This window comes from Mustela erminea, chromosome 3, assembly GCF_009829155.1.
Source record: "Mustela erminea isolate mMusErm1 chromosome 3, mMusErm1.Pri, whole genome shotgun sequence".
In the NCBI taxonomy this organism is placed as follows: domain Eukaryota; kingdom Metazoa; phylum Chordata; class Mammalia; order Carnivora; family Mustelidae; genus Mustela; species Mustela erminea.
In genome coordinates, this window is record NC_045616.1 from 63,400,770 (window position 1) to 63,420,444 (window position 19,675).

General features: G+C 40.4%; 2 protein-coding genes across 7 annotated transcripts in view; one reads left to right on the top strand and one right to left on the bottom strand.

Annotated features, from left to right (window-relative positions):
• The window catches only part of POC5 (POC5 centriolar protein), a 37,805-nt gene extending 30,378 nt beyond the window's left edge, over positions 1-7,427 (top strand). For 5 of the 6 annotated variants that reach the window (XM_032335932.1, XM_032335929.1, XM_032335930.1 and 2 more), the window contains 2 exons: positions 985-1,161; positions 4,559-7,427. In XM_032335932.1, coding sequence (XP_032191823.1) covers positions 985-1,161; positions 4,559-4,702 — 321 coding nt within the window. In that variant the 3' untranslated portion in view covers positions 4,703-7,427. Of the gene's footprint in view, positions 1-984; positions 1,162-4,558 lie in introns of those variants that run through there. The other variant, XM_032335934.1, reaches the window with a different exon arrangement.
• A 974-nt stretch (positions 7,428-8,401) lies between these two features.
• ANKDD1B (ankyrin repeat and death domain containing 1B) overlaps positions 8,402-19,675 on the bottom strand; it is a 73,149-nt gene continuing 61,875 nt past the window's right edge. The window contains exons 12-15 of the mRNA XM_032335935.1: positions 16,242-16,337; positions 12,136-12,337; positions 9,805-9,936; positions 8,402-8,925 (exon numbers count right to left, since the gene is read on the bottom strand). Of these exons, the coding sequence (XP_032191826.1) occupies positions 8,864-8,925; positions 9,805-9,936; positions 12,136-12,337; positions 16,242-16,337 (492 nt within the window). The 3' untranslated portion in view covers positions 8,402-8,863. The remainder of the gene's footprint in view (positions 8,926-9,804; positions 9,937-12,135; positions 12,338-16,241; positions 16,338-19,675) is intronic.

The following is a 19,675-nucleotide window of genomic DNA, read 5'->3' on the forward strand; positions in this document are numbered from 1 at the left end:
TATAGTAGGAAAATAACTGAGTTAGATAAACCTTCGTTTGTCAGTTATTAAAACCTCTCACTAAAAGTTATAACATAGGGTGCGTGGGTGGCTCAGTGGGTTAAGCCTCTGCCTTCGGCTCAGGTCATTATTTCAGGGTCCTGGGATCGAGTCCCACATTGGGCGCTGTCCTCGGCAGCAAGCCTGCTTCCTCTCTCTCTCTCTGCCTACTTGTGCTCTCTCTCTCTCTCTCTGTCAAATAAATAAATAAATTTTTAAAAATTTTAAAAATCTGTTTAAAAAAAGTTATAACAGGTCTCTGTATTTGTGAGGAAAAGTATATTAACAAAGCAATAAGAAAAAAACATAAAAGCATATGTCTAATGAGAGGCATATGCGTAAAGTTAATTATACATAAGGATCAAAAGTATTCATAAAACAGAATAATGGTTGCCAAGGGTTAAGGGTGGATGAGGAAGGGAAATGGATATGATCCTAAAAGTTCACAAGAGGGAAACTGTGGTGCTAGAATAGTTTTGTATCTTGATTACGGTGATAGTTATGGGAATCAAATGTGATAAAAATGACATGGATCTATAATACCAAGGCATTTTTACCCATGTCAGCTTTCTGGCTTTGACATCATAATTATACTATACTTACATAAGATGTAATCCTTGCAGGGAACCAGGTGAGGAATATACAGTACTTCTCTATACTACCTTTGCAACTTCCTATGAATCTGTATTTCAGAATGAAGAGTTTATTAAAAGTTTATAAAATCCTATAAAATGGTTGGTACACCCAATTAAAGGAGCGTTTTAGGATGCTTGGTTCTATATTTTGCTTTTTGTCTGATTGTTTTATTTTTTCCATGTTAAAGGTGGTTAATATACAATTATTTTTTAAGTGCCTGTGTATTTCCCTCACAAGTTACAGAAGCAAAAGTACTATATATTTTGCTATGGATTTTTCTACCAGCTGGATATTTCTTTGTTTTTTTAGTATGTGCCCAGAGTTGTGACATCTGCACAACAGAAGGCTGGAAGAACAATTACAGCCCGGATCACAGGGAGATATGATTTTGCCTCAAAAAACAGAGTTAGTAGCAGCTTAGCTATAATGGGAGTTTCTCCTCCCATGAGCTCAGTTGTTGTGGAAAAACATCATCCAGTCACAGTGGTGAGTACATATTTGATGACCTTTGTCAAAAAATCTTTTTCTTGAGAGTTTATAGACCAATAAGCACTTAAGCTACATGTTGAGGAAAAGATGAAAATTCATGATGAATCTTATTTATTCTACCTTTTATTATGGTACTTTATATACTTATAATTCTCAAACCTGCTCTACATCTACCTTTCCTCTTTTAAAAAAATTAATTTCAGAAATGTTGTTTCTTCTCAACAGTGTAAAAATTAGCAACACAAAAAGCTATCCACTATGTTGGTGTCCAAAAGAGACAAATGATTTCTCATTAATTTAAAAAGAGAGACAAAAGCAGTTTCCTTATTACCTGCTGTTTCTGTAGCAGGTATTTGATTACAAGAAACACTACCCTATTTTTATAGTCTTTAATTTTTGCTCTTTTTTTAAGTCTTCTTCCCCTTTTTTCTATATAACTGTCAGCATACATGTAGTTTCAAAAAAAATTTAGGGGATTGTAGTAAATTCACGTGATAGAAAAGAAAACACTTGGAATTTAAGCAAAAATAAACAAAAAAGCTTGAGTTTGTGATCATATACAAATCAGGTAAAATATTTGAGCTTCCATTTCCTCTTGTGTAAAATGGGAGTGTTAAGAATACTTAGCTCCTAGAGTTATTTTCTGGATTCAGGAGTAAATGAGATAATGTGAAAATTGAATGAGATACACTTAAAAAAAAAGGCACTTTATAAATTGTAAAACCATAAGCAGATTTAACTTAATAAAAATTACTAGAGAAAGGTACATGGGATACCTCTGTATTATTTCTTAAACTGCATATGAATCAACAGTTGCCTCAAAAAGTTTTAATTTTTGAAAGTTACAAGATCACATCCTTAAAGACAAACAAGAATTGACTTTAAGAGAATGAATGCCCCCTTTATAAATTTTCAATATTAGACAACACTCCTGTCTATATAATATGTCAAAATATTAGCAAAAATATATGTGAAATAAGTTTACATCCTTTTCTTTCTAGCACTAGATGGTTGCTAGATGATTAAGAGGAGCTGGAGTGTTTAAATTTAGCCTCAGGTAAAGAATGACCACAGTGAAGTGGAGACTGAGGCACCAAGTCCAGATGGGGATATGGAGGATGGAGTGTCAGCCTTCAGAGGCTGTAGACTTGGAAAGTCCTTAAGTGACTTCTTAATATATGTTTAAGTATGTGAGATTAGTTATCAGAAATAAGAACAACTGAAGTAATTTTTATTTTTGTCTGCACATATGTATATAAAGAGGGAGAGAGACTATCCATTTCTTTTTTTTTTTTTTTTTTTTTTTTAAAGATTTTATTTATTTATTTGACAGACAGAGATCACAAGCAGGCAGAGAGGCAGGCAGAGAGAGAGAGAGGAGGAAGCAGGCTCCCTGCTGAGCAGAGAGCCCGATGCGGGACTCGATCCCAGGACCCTGAGATCATGACCTGAGCCGAAGGCAGAGGCTTAACCCTCTGAGCCACCCAGGCGCCCAAGAGACTATCCATTTCTAAGATAAAGAAGACATAGACCACATATATGCTTACTTTTAATTTAGGCAGCCTTTTGTTTTTGTACTAATGATAGGAATTCTTATTCTACGAAAACAAACAAACACAGAAATAAAAGACTTAAAACCCCTGTTTCTTAGATTCACCTCCCTAGCTGCCCTTTGCTGATTCAATATGTATAGTACTTCTCCAGTTAATTGGTTATGAACGAGACAGCCATAAACGGCTTGCATGATTACCTAATTAGGATTGTTTTAACAGACACTATGGCAGTCCTCTGCACTACTTTTCATCTTCTCCCCAAAATCAAGACCTGTAACTACCAGAAACAATTATTACTAATAAACCAGTAGTCAGATTTCTGACACTTTAGCCCCATCTGCTGGCTAATTGCTTGTCCCTAGTGCTACTTGATTCTCTGCCCTATTTTTGTAGATCATGAAACCAGCCCCTGGTAAGGTGAATCTGTTTCTACATTTCCTCTTGCCCATCCTTCCCAAGGAGAAATAGCTCTTTTAACGGGGGTCAGATTAGGTGGTTAGCAACTAAATTTTCATACTAGTTATGGAAACTGGAAGAATCTCCCCCATCTGTAATGGTTATCCAGTTATTTATGTACAATGAAACATTATATAAAATACCTCTTAAAACAGGAAATCATTTTTCCATTTCCTTAAAGAGGAACTCTTAAAGCAGTACCTGTCATGAAGACCTTTGTAGTAAGTTTTTTAAGTAAAGGGTTTTTAAAATACATAGTGAATGTTTTGATCAAGTACATATAATCTTGCTTCAGATATTTTAAGGATGACTTTTCTTTTTTTTTTTTTTAAAGATTTTTATTTATTTGTTATAGAGAGAGAGAGAGATACAGAGCGCAAGCACAGGCAGACAGAGTGGCAGGCTAGAGGCAGAGGGAGAAGCAGGCTCCCTGCCGAGCAAGGAGCCTGATGTGGGACTCGATCCCAGGACGCTGGGATCATGACCTGAGCCGAAGGCAGCCGCTTAACCAACTGAGCCACCCAGGCGTCCCAAGGATGACTTTTCTAAGGGGAAGACTGTACTACGAATGTACTGCTCAGTGATGTGGACTGAGAATTGGATAACAGGTCCCACTGCTGCCTACTCAGAAGCTGTATCCAGTATAATAGAGGAAATCCTTAAACTTGTACATTTTATACATATGAATGCATGTAATACATACTTGTATAGACAAATGAAGTCGATTGTGTACTGACTCTAATGCTTCGGTGCTTGGGTCCAAGATGTTCCCCTGAGCTCTGATATGGTGTGGGTATCCTCCTCTCACCGTATTTCCTCAATGTCTAGTTATTTGTATAGAAAGTTGTAATCCACACTAAGGAGCACCAGGCTTCTGGAAATATCTCCTCTTGTATGATAGGAAAAGGTTTAGTTAGCTCCCAGGTGAACCAGGGTGATATATAAGAGATGTGCTTTACTCTGGTTTGGAACAAGGACCAGGCATCCCTGAGATTGAACTCCATATGTTAACAGGAACAGGGAGGAGAAAATTGGTTAGAATAGAGGGATGGTGTCTTCCAAACACATAAAGTCCCTTTCTTTAGTTGGTCTCTATAAACATTACAAGATTCCACTTGAGCCTTCTTTGAAGAATGACACCCGTGGCTCTTTTTGTGATCCTCTGGAATATGGCTCTGATACTGAATTGTGGGTATTGAGCACATCAGTCTAACATATGGATTAAGAACCACATCTTATTTGTTTCAATGACTGCTTTACCAACTTAACTGCATGTATCTACTGGATGCTTAACAAATGTTTGTTTGGTTAAATTATATATAATGAAATGGTATTTAATATGTGTAATTTTATGGGATTGTTAAAGCAGATTTTTACCTTTTCAGCAAACCATTCCTCAAGCTGCTGCAGCAAAGTATCCCCGGACAATTCATCCTGAAAGTAGTACCTCAGCTTCTAGATCCCTCGGAACCAGGTCAACTCACACCCAGTCTCTCACAAGCATCCATTCCATAAAAGTGGTTGACTAAAATGAATATGCACATATTGAGATCTTTTAATTCTTTTGGTTTTACCAAGGATTAGAAGTCTCTCATTTTTAAAATTTCATATTCTTAAAACATCATGGATACATCATGTTCATCTTTTCAAAATTAGAAGAGACTTTTTCAAGCCATACCATCCTTTGTAATATATGTAGGATTATTTTAATGTTTTTTTTTTATTTAAACGATTAAGTAAAACTTTTTTAAATTAAAAAATGACTTAATTTTTTAATAGGTTCAGCTGGTCACTGTTTACATCATCAAAGTATATAAATCCTGTTTCTCAACATTATTTCTAAAAGGCTCAATCATTTCCAGTGTTACTAAGTCAACTCTGAGAACTTTACTAAAAATATTAAAATAGAATTAAGGTATTTTTATTTTAAAATTAAAAAGTAATAATGATACTTTAATACAAAGTTTCTGTGAAGTTGGTATATTAGTCTTCATTTTCCTAAGATCATTACAATTAAAAATGGGAATTGGTAAGATCTATGAATAATTTTAATGTTAAAAGGGAAAGATTTTTTTGCTAGCACAAAAAGAGAGACACAGAAACATCAAAAAAATTTCCTCTTAGAATGATCCTATTTCTGATGTTCTTTCTTGCCTTTCTGAAACTGTATGGTATTGAACCTTTTTTCTCTCTGAACATCTAAACATCGCCGTATGGGAGTGGGTATAGCACTGGGCAATTAGCAAAGCTTCTAGGCCTGGGCAGAGACTTTTCAGTGGAAGAAACCATCTGGGTAAAAGTGATTGAGGAAAGAAAGACCAGGCTTCTAATGATTTTATTGCTGGCTGAGTGGGTTATCTTGGGCCAGACATTTAATGTCATAAACCATAGGATACCACTTGTGAAACAGATCTACCTACCCCTCCTATTTCACAAAGTACTCTGGCTTACATAAAAACAAGTCAGTTCTAAAGAATCTGTCCATAGCCTCAATTTTCACATCTTTAACAGAATTGGATGGACTTAATTAGAAGGCTGTTTCACTTTGAACTTGATCTAGCTCTGTGCTCTAACTTTATTATAGGAAATAGTTTTTCTTACTGTCTCACCTTGTAATAGAACATGAGAATAAATGTGAGATAGGCAAATACCCTATTTCCTAAAGGGCACACCAAGGCTTTTCTGAATTAAAGAATAAAAGAATTAGAGTATTGTGTCTTAGAGTATTAGATCCTTCTTTTGCAGCACTGTTGTGAATTCTGGTCCAGCTACCACTGTGGCAGACAGCGCATCAGGAGTTACAACAAACACAAACCAACAGTGCCTCTTGTGCTACCCATACCTCGGGCATGCTCTTCTCTAGGACTTCACCATGCACCAACTGACCACAGACTCCACTTGGAGCCTACTCATGCAGCCTAGAGTTAACACCCCATTGTGGTAACAGATCAGTTCTTCCTTTCTCCAATGTATGAACTGCCCCGAGGTATACTAGTCCATCCCTTCTCTCAGAAGAAAGTACCCTGGAAATCAGATGATCAGTTACTCTTCATACCAACTGGTAGCCAATTTGGTATTTCACCCACCTTCCCCATTGCACTCCCTTTTTCTGTCTTGCTTCCTTGGATTTGCACTCCTAAAAAACAGTACTCATGGACTTTGGTCTCAGGCTGTGCCTTTTGAGGAACCTAGATGACAACTAGGTATAGTTTTTAATATCCAAGCCATAACCATGTGGACAAACTAAAAGGAATATTATGAATATTGTAATTAAGAATATCATAACCATATTTTTAAGCTTTAAGCTCTAGAAGTTGTATATTGTCCAAGGTGGAAGCAAATAATTAGTGCTAGCCTAAGTTAAATTCCACAACTAAAACACTTACACAGTAAGAGTATGTATTCTATTTGTTTACTTTCGCATAAAGAGGTTACCCAGATTTTGAAAGAGGGAGCAAAAAGCATGGTCAGTGGAAACCAGCCATACTGAAGAACAAATGAGGAACAAGACTTCACTGAATACCTTTCTTAAAAACTTTTTGGACTCATGTGGATATATTACCTATTTTAAACATTTATATAAGTAAGTGAGCCATTTACAGTCAGCATAAGACAAAGATGTAAAACCATAAATTCATGATAGAATAACTGTACTGATATTGCTCAGGATTTTATCTCTGGCCTTATAGAATTAAGATCAGAATTTGAAAATGGAGAGCCTTAAATTATAATGAATAGGTGCAGATAAACTGATATAACTTGATACCTGATTTCATATTTATTTCATAACTTTCTCAGATTATAAAAATACTACATGCTGTCAAAAAAAAACCCTGGAAAGTACCAAAAAGTACAAAGTAAATGAAAATCACCTTGCTGTTGATTTTAAAAACAACAGCAAACATTGGTGTATACACTACTGGTCTTTTTTAAGCAATATTCTACACATATGTGTAATTTAAAGCCAACAGTAACTGTAAATTTCCAAAACTAGTTTTTCTCAGTGAAGAGAAATAACAGTGGATGATTTCAATACAGTGGGCATGAGATTAGGCATTTAACCCGCATTCAACCTTGATCTTCAATGCTGTGGAAGAGTGAGACACTACCCCATTTTATAAAGAAGGAAACTGAAGATCCTGAAAACTTGAATCACAGTTAATAGGTCGCAAACCATGCTAGGGAAGCAAGGGCAAAAATGAACTATTGGGATTTCATCAAAATCAAAAGCTTTTGCACAGCAAAGGAAACAGTTAACAAAACCAAAAGACAACTGACAGAATGGAAGAAGATATTTGCAAATAACATATCAGACAAAGGGCTAGTATCCAAATCTATAAAGAGCTTAACACCCAAAATCTATAAAGAGCTTAACTCAACACCCAAAGAACAAATTATCCAATCAGGAAATGGGCAGAGGACATGAACAGACATTTTTGCAAAGAAGACATCCAGATGGCCAACAGACACATGAAAAAATGCTCCACATCCCTCAGCATCAGGGAAATACAAATCAAAACCCAATGAGATACCACCTCACACCAGTCAGAATGGCTAAAATTAACAAGTCAGGAAATGACAGATGCTGGTGAGGATGCGGAGAAAGGGGAACCCTCCTACACTGTTGGTGGGAATGCAAGCTGGTGCAACCACTCTGGAAAACAGCATGGAGGTTCCTCAAAAAGTTGAAAATAGAGCTACCCTATGACCCACAATTGCACTACTGGGTATTTACCCTAAAGATACAAACATAGTGATCCGAAGGGGCACGTGCACCCCAATGTTTATAGAGGCAATGTCCACAATAGCCAAACTATGGAAAGAACCTAGATGTCCATCAACAGATGAATGGATAAAGAAGAGGTGATATATATATATATTATATATAAGAAATGAAATCTTGCCATTTGCAATGACGTGGATGGAACTAGAGGGTATTATGCTTAGCAAAATAAGTCGATCGGAGAAAGACAACTATCATGATCTCCCTGATATGAGGAAGTGGAGATGCAACGTGGGGTGTTTGGGGGATAGGAAAAGAATAAATGAAACAAGATGGGATCGGGAGGGAGACAAACCATAAGAGACTCTTAATGTCACAAAACAAACAGAAGGTTGCTGGGGGGAGGGGGGTCAGGAGAGGATGGTGGGGTTATGGACATTGGGGAGGGTATGTGCTATAGTGAGTGCTGTGAAGTGTTGTAAACCTGGCAATTCACAGACCTGTACCCCTGGGGCTAATAATACATTCTGTCTTTGTAAAAAAAAATTTTTTAAGTGGCAAACCATGATTAAAACTATGTCTGTCAAAAAAAAGGGGAAAAAAGGAAAAAAAATATGTCTGTCTATTCTAAATCTTTTGGATTTTTCATATACTGGGATGCTGCTCCTACCAACATTTAAAAAAAAAAAAAAAGATGTGCAAAACCTAGACATATATTGCATCAAATGACAGAAAGGCAAAAATCATATACAATTTGCTTTAAGTAAAAATAAAAAAAAAATTTCTGACCTTTCATTTCTGTAGTTGGCAAGTACTACTACCATTTTTTCATCTGGTAGAGCTTCCTGTCACCACCATCGTCATAGCTGAAAATCAATACTACTGCTAGAATTTTATGGCATTAGAGGACTGAATTTAAAGGAAAATGCTGAGTGGAAAATCAATTAAATACAATTCCTTTAGGCATCTATGAAACTGCACATTTCTTGGACCTTGAGTCTGTTTCGTTTTTTTGCCAACGGATCTTTTCTGGAAAAAACAAGATAACATTTATTATTAAAGCTAACATTTATTAAGTACTTACTATGTGCCAGGCCCTATGACTCACTTAATCCCCCAACAACTCTTTGACACAGGCAATTTTCTAGTTAGTAAACTGCCACCATGACGGTGTAGAACTTGCTCAAGATCACACACTGTCAGCGCTGGAGGTCAAGTATGGACCCACACAGTCTTGCTCCTGAGCACATCCCTGCACCACTTCAGGGGAGTGCCTCTTACTCTCCCCCGAGAGTTCTTACAGATACTCTTATAGAAACAAAGAAATTTAAAGTAGATGGAACAATCCCAGTGCTATGAAGATAATGTCACAGGAAGAGCTGTCATCCATGCACAATCTCTTGAAACGGAGTATTGGCTCAGTGGTATGATTCAGACATTTAAGCTCAGCTTCAGGTAAAACTGCATCAGTGAAAATAATGGCAGATATGCCTATATTTTGCTTAAATGGTTATTATTACATGAGAGTTTTAACACCCCCTAATTTATCAATCAAACTATCAAGGAGAGTTTTGAAACTCTCCTTTAACTTTATGAGATGGCTTAGCATTCCTGCCCTCTCCTGCTCCCCACACGCCACACATACCTCCACACCCTGCCACACATTCACATCAACAGAAATCCTCCCCCACTTTTTCAAATGCCCAGCAGGGGGGTCATGCTGAGAACCACCAGGCTAAGGTGGGCTCAGTACTGACAGAGTCACTCACCAGAGGAGCTGTGGATTTTTTATGAGCCACTGTTCTCATCAGATTGGGACTGCCACTGTTAACGGACGGTATTATTTCTGCTGGCTGTCCCCCAACCATTTGAAGGGAGAAGGAGCTTCTGTCTTGAAAACCAACTCACCAGCTAGTTCTGGGAAGCCTGCGCGTATCAGCTCTTCATACAGATGCTTGACTGGAGTGGCCTGTGTCATCAGGGTCCCATGCAGCCAGATGAGCAGAGCCCTGTGGCCGTGTTCACGGAAACTTCCCTTCCCTATGCCAAGTACACAGAGTTAAGAGGCAAAACACCATATGCTTTTTATTGTGATCTTGGTTCTCACTGAATTTTCTGTATGACTGTGGTTGCCTAGTACTAACTCTTCAGATGGCTGTCAGATAAAAAGGCCAGTGGATGAAAGCCCTTCCAGTTCCCCTCACTGGAACTGCTTTAGGGTGACCAAAGTTTGGATTCACTCCAGCACTTGTCTTGTACCTGCTGTGCTTGACACAGACTGAAGGAGCAGGTAAGACATGAAGCAGCTGAGTCCCTGCCCAATGGTAAGGAACAATCTGAACGAGATGGGGAGCTCTCCTTCAGCATTCACGTGGCACTGCTATCTACCACCATTTCTCACACGCAAAGTGTGAGAATGAGAAATCCTATTACAATGGAGAGAGTCTCATGCAGTCAGTCTGTGGTTAGGATCTGCACTTTTAATCACTCAGATGCTAGTGTCTGTTAACCACAGTTTGAGCAGCAAATGTGTACCAGCCTGCCACTCCAGTTTCTGGTGGAAGTATGCATCCCCTGGACCAAGATTATTCACTGGATACCTAAGCCCTGAGAGATGTTGGGGGGAAGTGCTGAGCTGAGATGTGTCTCTCGCAACTCCTGTTCTCTCCTGTTGTGAGAGAACAGGCAGAACACAGAACAGAACAAGAACACAGAACAGGCTCCTAGTTGTAGCCACTGTGTGTGGGAGCCGGCAGATACCACAGAAGGAGGGCCTGGGCTCTGGGGAGGAAGCTTGCTGGACAGACTTAAAGAAGCAGGTGTTGCAGGGAGAGTGAACTGTAACCATAAAGAATGTACTCTTAGGTGAATCCTGTTCCTTTCCTAATCTTGCCCTTGCCAAACATTCTTCAGTAGCACCATCAACGTGTCACTCCTTTGCTTAAAATTAAGCCCACAAACTCCTTAGTGCCAGAACCATTAACCCTGGATTGTATCTGGATTATGAATGTTGCCATTACCATGCCAACTAGATTATGAATTCCACCAAATAATGTACCTTGGCTCCTAGAGCAGTTGCATCCCTCACCTGGAGAGCTAAACACACTCTAGGCACTCCACATTGTTTGACTAAAACACTTAAAATCGCCTTTATCCTGCTGGCAGGTACTCTGAAGACACACTGCATTTTCAAATCATTTCTTTAGGTCAAGAGAGATTTCCATAAGGCAACTAAATTCTCTTAAAAACGTCACAGAATGCCAAATGCCTAATTAGTGAAAAAGGAGAAAACAGTAAAAAAGAAATCTTTTCAGAAACTATAGTCAATATTCAACATTTTCGATGCATTATCTTCTCCATAATGTAGCCATAGAATTAGCAATTAAAAGTGCCATAATTGTATGTGGTGTGAATGGCATGTGTTCTTGGGCTGTGATTTTGCCATCTACAGTCCCAGCTATCAATAATGCGGATCAGCTCCTGAATAGGGACTTGTTCACATCTCATAATATCCATGTAAGGAAAGTGCTCTGGATAGAATGTTTTGCCAAGAAAAGGATCTGTTTCCTTGTTTTTAAAGCTAATTAGTTGATTAATGCCAAATAAACTTTATGTATTTCCCAGGTTTTGGTCAAATCATAAAAAAGCAAAGCTAATGACTCCAGCTGACCTGACCTCACTAATTCTGACAGCTGGAGTCTGGCTGAATTGATTCCATGGCTTGGGATCTTCTCAGGAGAGCCCTGAATCTGTGTCCCGCATCTCTCATGGGATAGGTGGTCTCACTCGAGACTGCATCCTATAAGAATTCTATACCCAGATGTGGCTTAAGGGATTCCTCCTGGAGTGGAAGCGCTAAACAGTAAGCCTTTTGTTAGAGAATGAACATTTTCACCCCAAGACAATCTCAAGGAACACTAGAAGAGGTTGGTTTCCCAGGGACAAGCTGTTAAGTCCTTGCTTCCCTAGCACCTATTCAGTTGGGAAGCTTCATTTCCCTAAAGGCTAAATGCCAACTTTCCAAATGGCTCGTTAATTATCCTTTGCAAACTTTAGTTTATTGCAGAGTCCACGAACATTCATGGTTTGCAAAGTTCTCAGTCTTTGTGGTCCTAAGCTAACTGTCCCAATTCCTGGGCCCTTGTCTGCTGCTTGTTGTGGGCACCAACCACTTACTTGGAAGATCTGCCACCAAGAAGAACTGCTGTTCCTTCCTGTCCACATCTAAGCCATGCTCACCTGTCCACTGCTCCTCAATGGCTCTGATCTGGTCATCTGTAAAGTTCCAGGAACGGGCCAGCCTCTGCCACTCGTTGGCCTTAAGCTGCTGGTAAGCCAGTTTCCAGAGAAGACTGCGAATATGTCTGGTCTCTAAACTGTGATCTTGCTTGAATGTCAAAGTAAATCTGGTTGATGGGTCCCTGATGTTCTCACCATGCTGCTAAATTAAAGATAACTACATCAGATGATTTCATTTTCTGCTTATTGCCTTATTTCATGGTATGTATACAGTTTTTCAGATATAACTGGTAAGGTGGTAACCAAGACTTATGATGTCAGTATTATCTGACATTTTTGTCATTCAAGATAACAATGGAGATAAATGTCTGAAATAAAAAGCTTGAGTACTATCTGACACAGGAAACATGAGGGCTTTTGCCATGTTACATGCTTCTATCCCAGCCTCTGATATTTATTCACCCCACAAGAAAACAGAGGGGTTGCCTCGGCTAAGGAAATATCACAATAACATATGTACCTTTGAAGGCTTACTTTCAACCAGTACCCTCTTTTCTTTTTTTTTTTTTTTTTTTTTTTTTTTAAGATTTCATTTATTTATTTGACAGAGAAAGAGCACAAGTAGTCAAAGTGCTAGACAGAGGGAGAGGGCAAAGCAGGCTTTCGCTGAGCAGAGAGCCCGATGCATGATCCCAGAACCCTGGGGTTCTGGGTCATCAGGATCATGACCTGAGCGGAAGGCAGACACTTAACCAGCTGAGGTGCCCCTCCCCTGTTCTTTTGTCTGTTTGATTTTTTCATATCAAAGTTTCAGCCCAGATTGGATATACTCTTTTTTTTTTTTTAAGATTTTATTTATTTAACAGACAGAGATCACAAGTAGTCAGAGAGGCAGACAGAGAAAGAGGAGGAAGCAGGCTCCCTGCTGAGCAGAGAGCCCAATGAGGGACTCGATCCCAGGACCCTGAGATCACAACCCAAGCTGAAAGCAGAGGCTTTAACCCACTAAGCACCACCCAGGCGCCCCTGGATATACTCTTAATAAGACCCTAAAGCTGGTCCCTCCATTCATCCTGCTCTCTGGTGTGAGGAGAACAAAGCAGAAGTCTAACTCTGGGAGCCAAAAGAATGGAGACGACAGGGGTCGATACCATTTAGTTTCAAGTCACTGCAGCCAGGCTTAGTCCAAATGCACTGTGCACTGATAGCTTGTTTTCTCAGTTTTCAAAGGTTCCTTTTGTCCCTTCTGCAGAATCCAGCCAAAGAAACTGGAGAAAAATCTCAAAGTGAAAGCAGGTGTCATGGTTTCCTAGTGCTGCACCTGTCGTACACGCTATCAGGCCTCCAGATTATCCTCCTTCAGGAGGTTGCAGATCAGTTAAGGACACGCAGAACACACAGCCCGAGGATTGGGACTTCCTATCTATTCTCCTTTTTTATATATGATAACTCCTGTTTTTGTCCTTAATTAAAAGTGAATCTTAGTGAAAGATAATCTGAACAGCAAGGGAGGAGTCCATGCTGGGACAGGAAGTGGAATAAGAGGACATGGACACCTGGTTGTCAAAACCCCTGGGAAGAACATGGTGGGCCTTGCACCTCAGCCCAGTCACAGAGCAGCTTGTGTCTTTCACAGCATCTGTGAGCTCCTCTGGAAGATCTACAATGTCCTGGGAAGCATGCCCAAGCAAACAGGCCAGTCTTTTCTCTAGTATCTGAAACTTGTGAACAGAAGTTGGACTATAACAGGAGGTATAAATTACCTGTAATTGTTTCAGAGGTTGTAAAATACGGGGTCTTCTCTGTCCTACCCTTAGCTTTACTCCCACAGTGCCTAACTCCCAGGGAGTCCTGAAAGAGGAAAGGCTGAGGTTGGGGGATCCAACAAATTTGGAAGCCATGGGAGCCATGGCCCCTCCACTTTTTCCTTTTCTCTTCATTCCCTCTCATGAAACAATGAGGATTCCAACGAGAACAAAATCTGAAACACCACATGGTAGAGGGAAGAACTGCAAAATGCATCAACCTTTGCACCACAGCATTTTTAGTTCTTTGAAAAACACACATGCTCTGCATTCCAGGATTGGGTTGGGTGGTCCTTCAGGATTCCAGAGGAAAGGGTCATCAATTTGGAAAGCCCAGGTCTTTTTCGACAGTTCATGGAAGTATTAATAGTTTTTCTGCCAAACACTGAAATATTTGTAGAAGTATCACGTGCCAAAAGTGGTGGAAATTAAAATACCACGAGCCAGATTTTAGGAAGCTTCCCATTTGCCTCTTAACCACTGGATTTAGTGATGGATATAAGAGAGGAAATGTCAGTCCTCTCTCTGATGTTCTTTATTAGGAATCATTTTATATTAGGCCAGAATAGAAACTTGTTTAATATACAAAGAGAATTTGAAATAATAATAAATGCATTTGGTTTTTAAAAAATCAGGGGATAGGTTTGTTTAATGAACAAAGTGAACTTAAAATAAGTAATAAATAAGGGTACCTGGGTGGCACAGTCAGTTAAGCAGCCGACTCTTGATTTTGGCTCAGGTTGTGATCTCAGGGTCCTGGAACTGAGCCGCCCTTAGCTCAGAGTCTGCTTGGGTTTCTCCCTTCTCTTCCCCTTCCCCCTCCCCTCCACATGCTCTCTCTAAAATAAATGAATAAATCTTTAAGTAATAAATTTGGTTTAAAACATTTAAAAATATATATTAAAAAACAAGCCTTCCTCCCACTCCAGATGTCTGTCCCCAGTTGTCATTCAGGTTAACAATGCTCCCATTTCGGAGAGTCTCCTTTATCCATTTATGTATTGCATAGGATTCTCAAAGTTCATCTAACTCTCACATCTTAAAGATTTGTTAGGAAAAAAAGCTTATTCATTTGGTGGAAAGTAATTTATTCTCCTCTAGGAAAAAGAATCTAAAAATGCTAGCAGCATTAAAACATTAAAAATAGAACCAATGACTATTTCTATTTTCAAAGAAAATGTGAAAACAGTCATTTAAGAAGCAAGAGAAAAGGTAGAAGTTGGGAAAATTACCTTCAATCAAATGCAGTGATGATCTAAGAAAAGGAGAAAGAAGCTAAGGCCAAGAGGAAGAAAATGAAGGAGCAGGAGGAATAGAAATCAAGTAGGAGGAGGAGAGAGAAAGCATTTCTAATGGTCACAAAAATGTTTTGTTTTATAGGCAAGTAAGAAAAGTTTGAGGAGGATGGTGTGGCCTTTAAATAATATATATGTCATATCATCCAAATATATATATCAGGACCCCTGAGCCAATTAAATAGGATTGTGAGCAAGGAAGAGGCAAATCAATGCACTTTGCCTTAGAGATTTAAGGGAAATTTCACAGATTGATAAATTAGACAGCAAACCAGGCCTGAGTCTCCTCAGGGTAAACACATGAGGGTTAAGACCTGAATTCTGGCACCAACCTACTAGACTAGGGGAGCCATTCAGCTTAGGATGGAAATAACCGAAAGTAGAAACTGAAGGTGTTGCCCAATAATGCAAATCCTGCCTGAGGGCTTAGATTTTGATGTTGGAGGGAAGGCCTGCTGTTGAGAAGCTGCATGTATGGTAGCTATCAGAGGAAATAATAATGAAAAAGGGACAGAGAATGTCTTGGAGTCAAGTCTTCTGTGTCCTCAAAATGAATAAGGTTTTTGTGACTATCATAGGACACTTGAGTGACAGCCAGAAGGGGTGGGTAGAAAACAGCAGAGCCATGAACATAAACTTTGTTATCACTCATTAGAATGTGGGTTTGAAAACTTCCACAAAGTAGCAGAGCCAGAGACTCCGTGACAAAGGGCACAACCTGGGAGCCAACCATGCAGGGCAAGCATGCTAAGCCCGTTAGCCCTGACCAGCCTGCTTAGCCCAATGAGCTCTGCACACCTCAGTTCTGACTACTGATGCTGGCAAAGGGAGGAAGCAGCAGCTGTTCATTCCATGAATGGAGCAGCACAGGCCAAAGGGACTGTTATAATTGCACTGACCAGAACCCTCCCATTAGAGCAGAAAAAATAACACAAACCCCACACTACCCATAAGAAGATGGTGGTTGCAGAAGAGCCACAGCTAAGCTGGCATCATGCTTCCTTACCTCTTTCCAGGCATAGTATCTCTCTGCTTTAATGATCATATCCACAACAAGGCTGTGGTTGCTCCTGGAGGCCACGGCCAGGGCAGTCTTCCCTTGCTAAAAGTTAAAAATGAAAGTGTCAGGCAGTATGGTAAAGTGTTTAGGAGCTCGAATTTTGGAACAGAGGGACCTGCATTCAAATCCTGATCCAACTGCTTCTCTGCACTTGGGAGCTTGAGCCAGTCCTTGGCTTCCCTAGGTCTCAAAGAACCCCATGGTGTACTGGTGAGGGGCAAATGTGATAGTGCATATCAAGCCCTTAGGACTGTGCATGGCACATGGTAATTATTTAAGAGATGCTAGGTATTGAAAGTGTCAGATGCTGTGGCAACAGGGCAGGGGAAAATATTTGGGTTTAGGGACCAACCATCAGCAGATGATATTTTACACATGCTCTATCAATGAGAACCCAAACATGTCTCCAAGATCCCCAGGGGTCCCCCTGGCTCGCTGCACAAGGGAGTCCTCAGCAAATAAATAATATGGTCACACACTTTTCTCCTCAGGTCTGACTCTACCTGTGGTTGAGACTTTGGTCAATATGCCATGCTTTCTTCCCCCAATAGTCTTTTCCTTCTTTTATGGGAAGAGACCTCCTGATTCTAGATAGGCACTTGGCCACTCCAGACATTTCCTAGCCACCCTCGCACTTAAATATGTTACCTAAATTCTGGTATATAAAAGAAGTGGCAAATGCAACTTCTGGAAAGTATTTTTTAAAGAAAGGAAGGATGTTATTCTCCTTCCTTTCCTCCTCTTCCTGAGTGGAATGCTGACATGATGGCAGGAGCTTGAACAGCTGTCTTTGACCAAGAAGTTGAAGCCATGTGCTGTGGAGAGTAGGTAAAAGACAGAAATTGCTGGATCTCATTAAGAATAATAGCATTCAAGCACCTGAGTGGCTCAGTGGGTTAAAGTCTCTGCCTTCGGCTCAGGTCATGATCCCATGGTCTTGGGATCAAGCCCCACATCGGGCTCTTGGCTCTTCGGGGAGCCTGCTTCCCTTCCTCTCTCTGCCTGCCTCTCTGCCTGCTTGTGATCTCTGTATTTCAAATAAATAAATAAAATCTTAAAAAAAAAAAAGAATAATAGCATTCATCAGAGAAAGGGCAACCCTCTTACACTGTTGGTGAGAATGCAAGCTGGTGAAACCATTCTGGAAAACAGTATGGAAGTTCCTAAAAAAGTTGAAAATAGAGCTACCCTACAACGAAGAAATTGCACTATTAGGTATTTACAAATACAAATGCAGTGATCCGAAGGGGCATGTGCACCCCAATGTTTATAGCAGCAATGTCCGCAAGAGCCAAACTATGGAAAGAGCCAAGATGTCCATTGGCAGATGAATGGATAAAGAAGATGTGGTACATATATACAATGGAATATTACGAAGCCATCAAAAAATGAAATCTTGCTGTTTGCAACAATGTGGATGGAACTAGAGGGTATTATGCTAAGTGAAATAAGTCAATCAGAGAAAGACAATTATCATATGATCTCTCTGATGTGAGGAATTTGAGAAATAAGACACAGGATCATAGGGGAAAAGAGGGAGAAAATGAAGAAGATGAAACCGAGAGGGAGACAAAACATAAGAGACTCTGAATCTCAGGAAACTAACTGAGGGCTGCTGTGGGGGGAGGGTCGTGGGAGGGCTGGGGTAGCTGGGTGATGGACATTGAGGAATGCATGTGCTATGGTGTGCATCATGAATTATATAAGACTGATGATTCACAGGGGCGCCTGGGTGGCTCAGTGGGTTAAGCCGCTGCCTTCGGCTCGGGTCATGATCTCAGGGTCCTGGGATCGAGTCCCATATCGGGCTCTCTGCTCAGCAGGAAGCCTGCTTCCTCCTCTCTCTCTCTGTCTGCCTCTCTGCCTACTTGTGATCTCTCTCTGTCGAATAAATAAATAAAATCTTTAAAAAAAAAAAAAAAAAAAAGACTGATGATTCACAGACCTGTACCCCTGAAACAAATAATACATTATATGTTAATTTAAAAAGAGAATAATAGCATCCATGACAAAACTACTAATTCATAGTACAGAATTCAGCTCACTTGGATTCCTGTCAAGAATTTTTCTCTATTATATGGCCTCTAATCAAGGGTGAGGGATTGGAAACTTAACCAAATGGAATGAGCAATAAAGGATATTCTGAACATGATTTTGGGCATGAGTGGCCTGGGATCGCATCTGGTATCTTTTACAAATTACAAAAGGCACACCTTTGTCAAGATGGATATAGCTCAAAGCTACATCACACAGCTTTACAAGCAATGTCCCCTAGATTTTATGCAGTGCACAATCTACACGTCTATACTTTTTTTTTTCCTAAGCAAAAGATGGTGGTTTTCATCTATCTTTTAAATGGCACATTAGAGGGAGGAGTCAAGATGGCGGAGAAGCAGCACGCTGAGACTGCTTCAGCTAGCCGGAGATCAGCTAGATAGCTTATCTAAAGATTGCAAACACCTGAAAATCCATCGGCAGATCGAAGAGAAGAAGAACAGCAATTCTGGAAACAGAAAAACAACCACTTTCTGAAAGGTAGGACCGGCGGAGAAGTGAATCCAAAGCGACGGGAAGATAGACCCCGGGGGGAGGGGCCGGCTCCCGGCAAGCGGCGGAGCAACCGCGCACAAAATCAGGACTTTTAAAAGTCTGTTCCGCTGAGGGACATCGCTCCAGAGGCTAAACCGGGGCGAAGCCCACGTGGGTTCAGCGTGGCCTCAGGTCCCGCAGGGTCACAGAAGGATCAGGGGTGTCTGAGTGTCGCAGACCTTGCGGGTATTGGAACGGGAAAGCCGGCTACAGAGACAGAGCCGACAGTAAGCTCACAGCTCGGTGTGACCTTGAACTGGTCGCAGGCTCGGTGAGCTCGGAGCGCGGCCGGAGGTCAGGCAGACGGGAGTAACTGGGCGCTGTTCTCTGAGGGCGCACTGAGGAGTGCGGCCCTGGGCTCTCGGCTCCTCCGGGGCCGGAGACCAGGAGGCCGCCATTTGTATTCCCGTCCTCCGGAACTCTACGGAAAGCGCTCAGGGAACAAAAGCTCCTGAAAGGAAACCCGAGCAGATTACTCACCCCGGCCCCGGGTAAGGGCGGTGTAATTCCGCCTGGGGCAAAGACACTTGAGAATCACTACAACAGGCCCCTCCCCCAGAAGATCAACAAGAAATCCAGCCGAGACCAAGTTCACCTACCAAGAAGTGCGGTTTCAATACCAAGGAGAGCAGCAGAATTCCAGAGGAGGAGAAATCCAAGGACGGAACTCATGGCTTTTTCCCTGTGATTTTTTTTTAGTCTTGCAGTTAATTTAATTTTTTTCTTTTTCATTTTTTGTTTTTTTTTCCTCGCCTTCGGGTAAAATTTTCTTTTTTTTTTAACTGTTACCT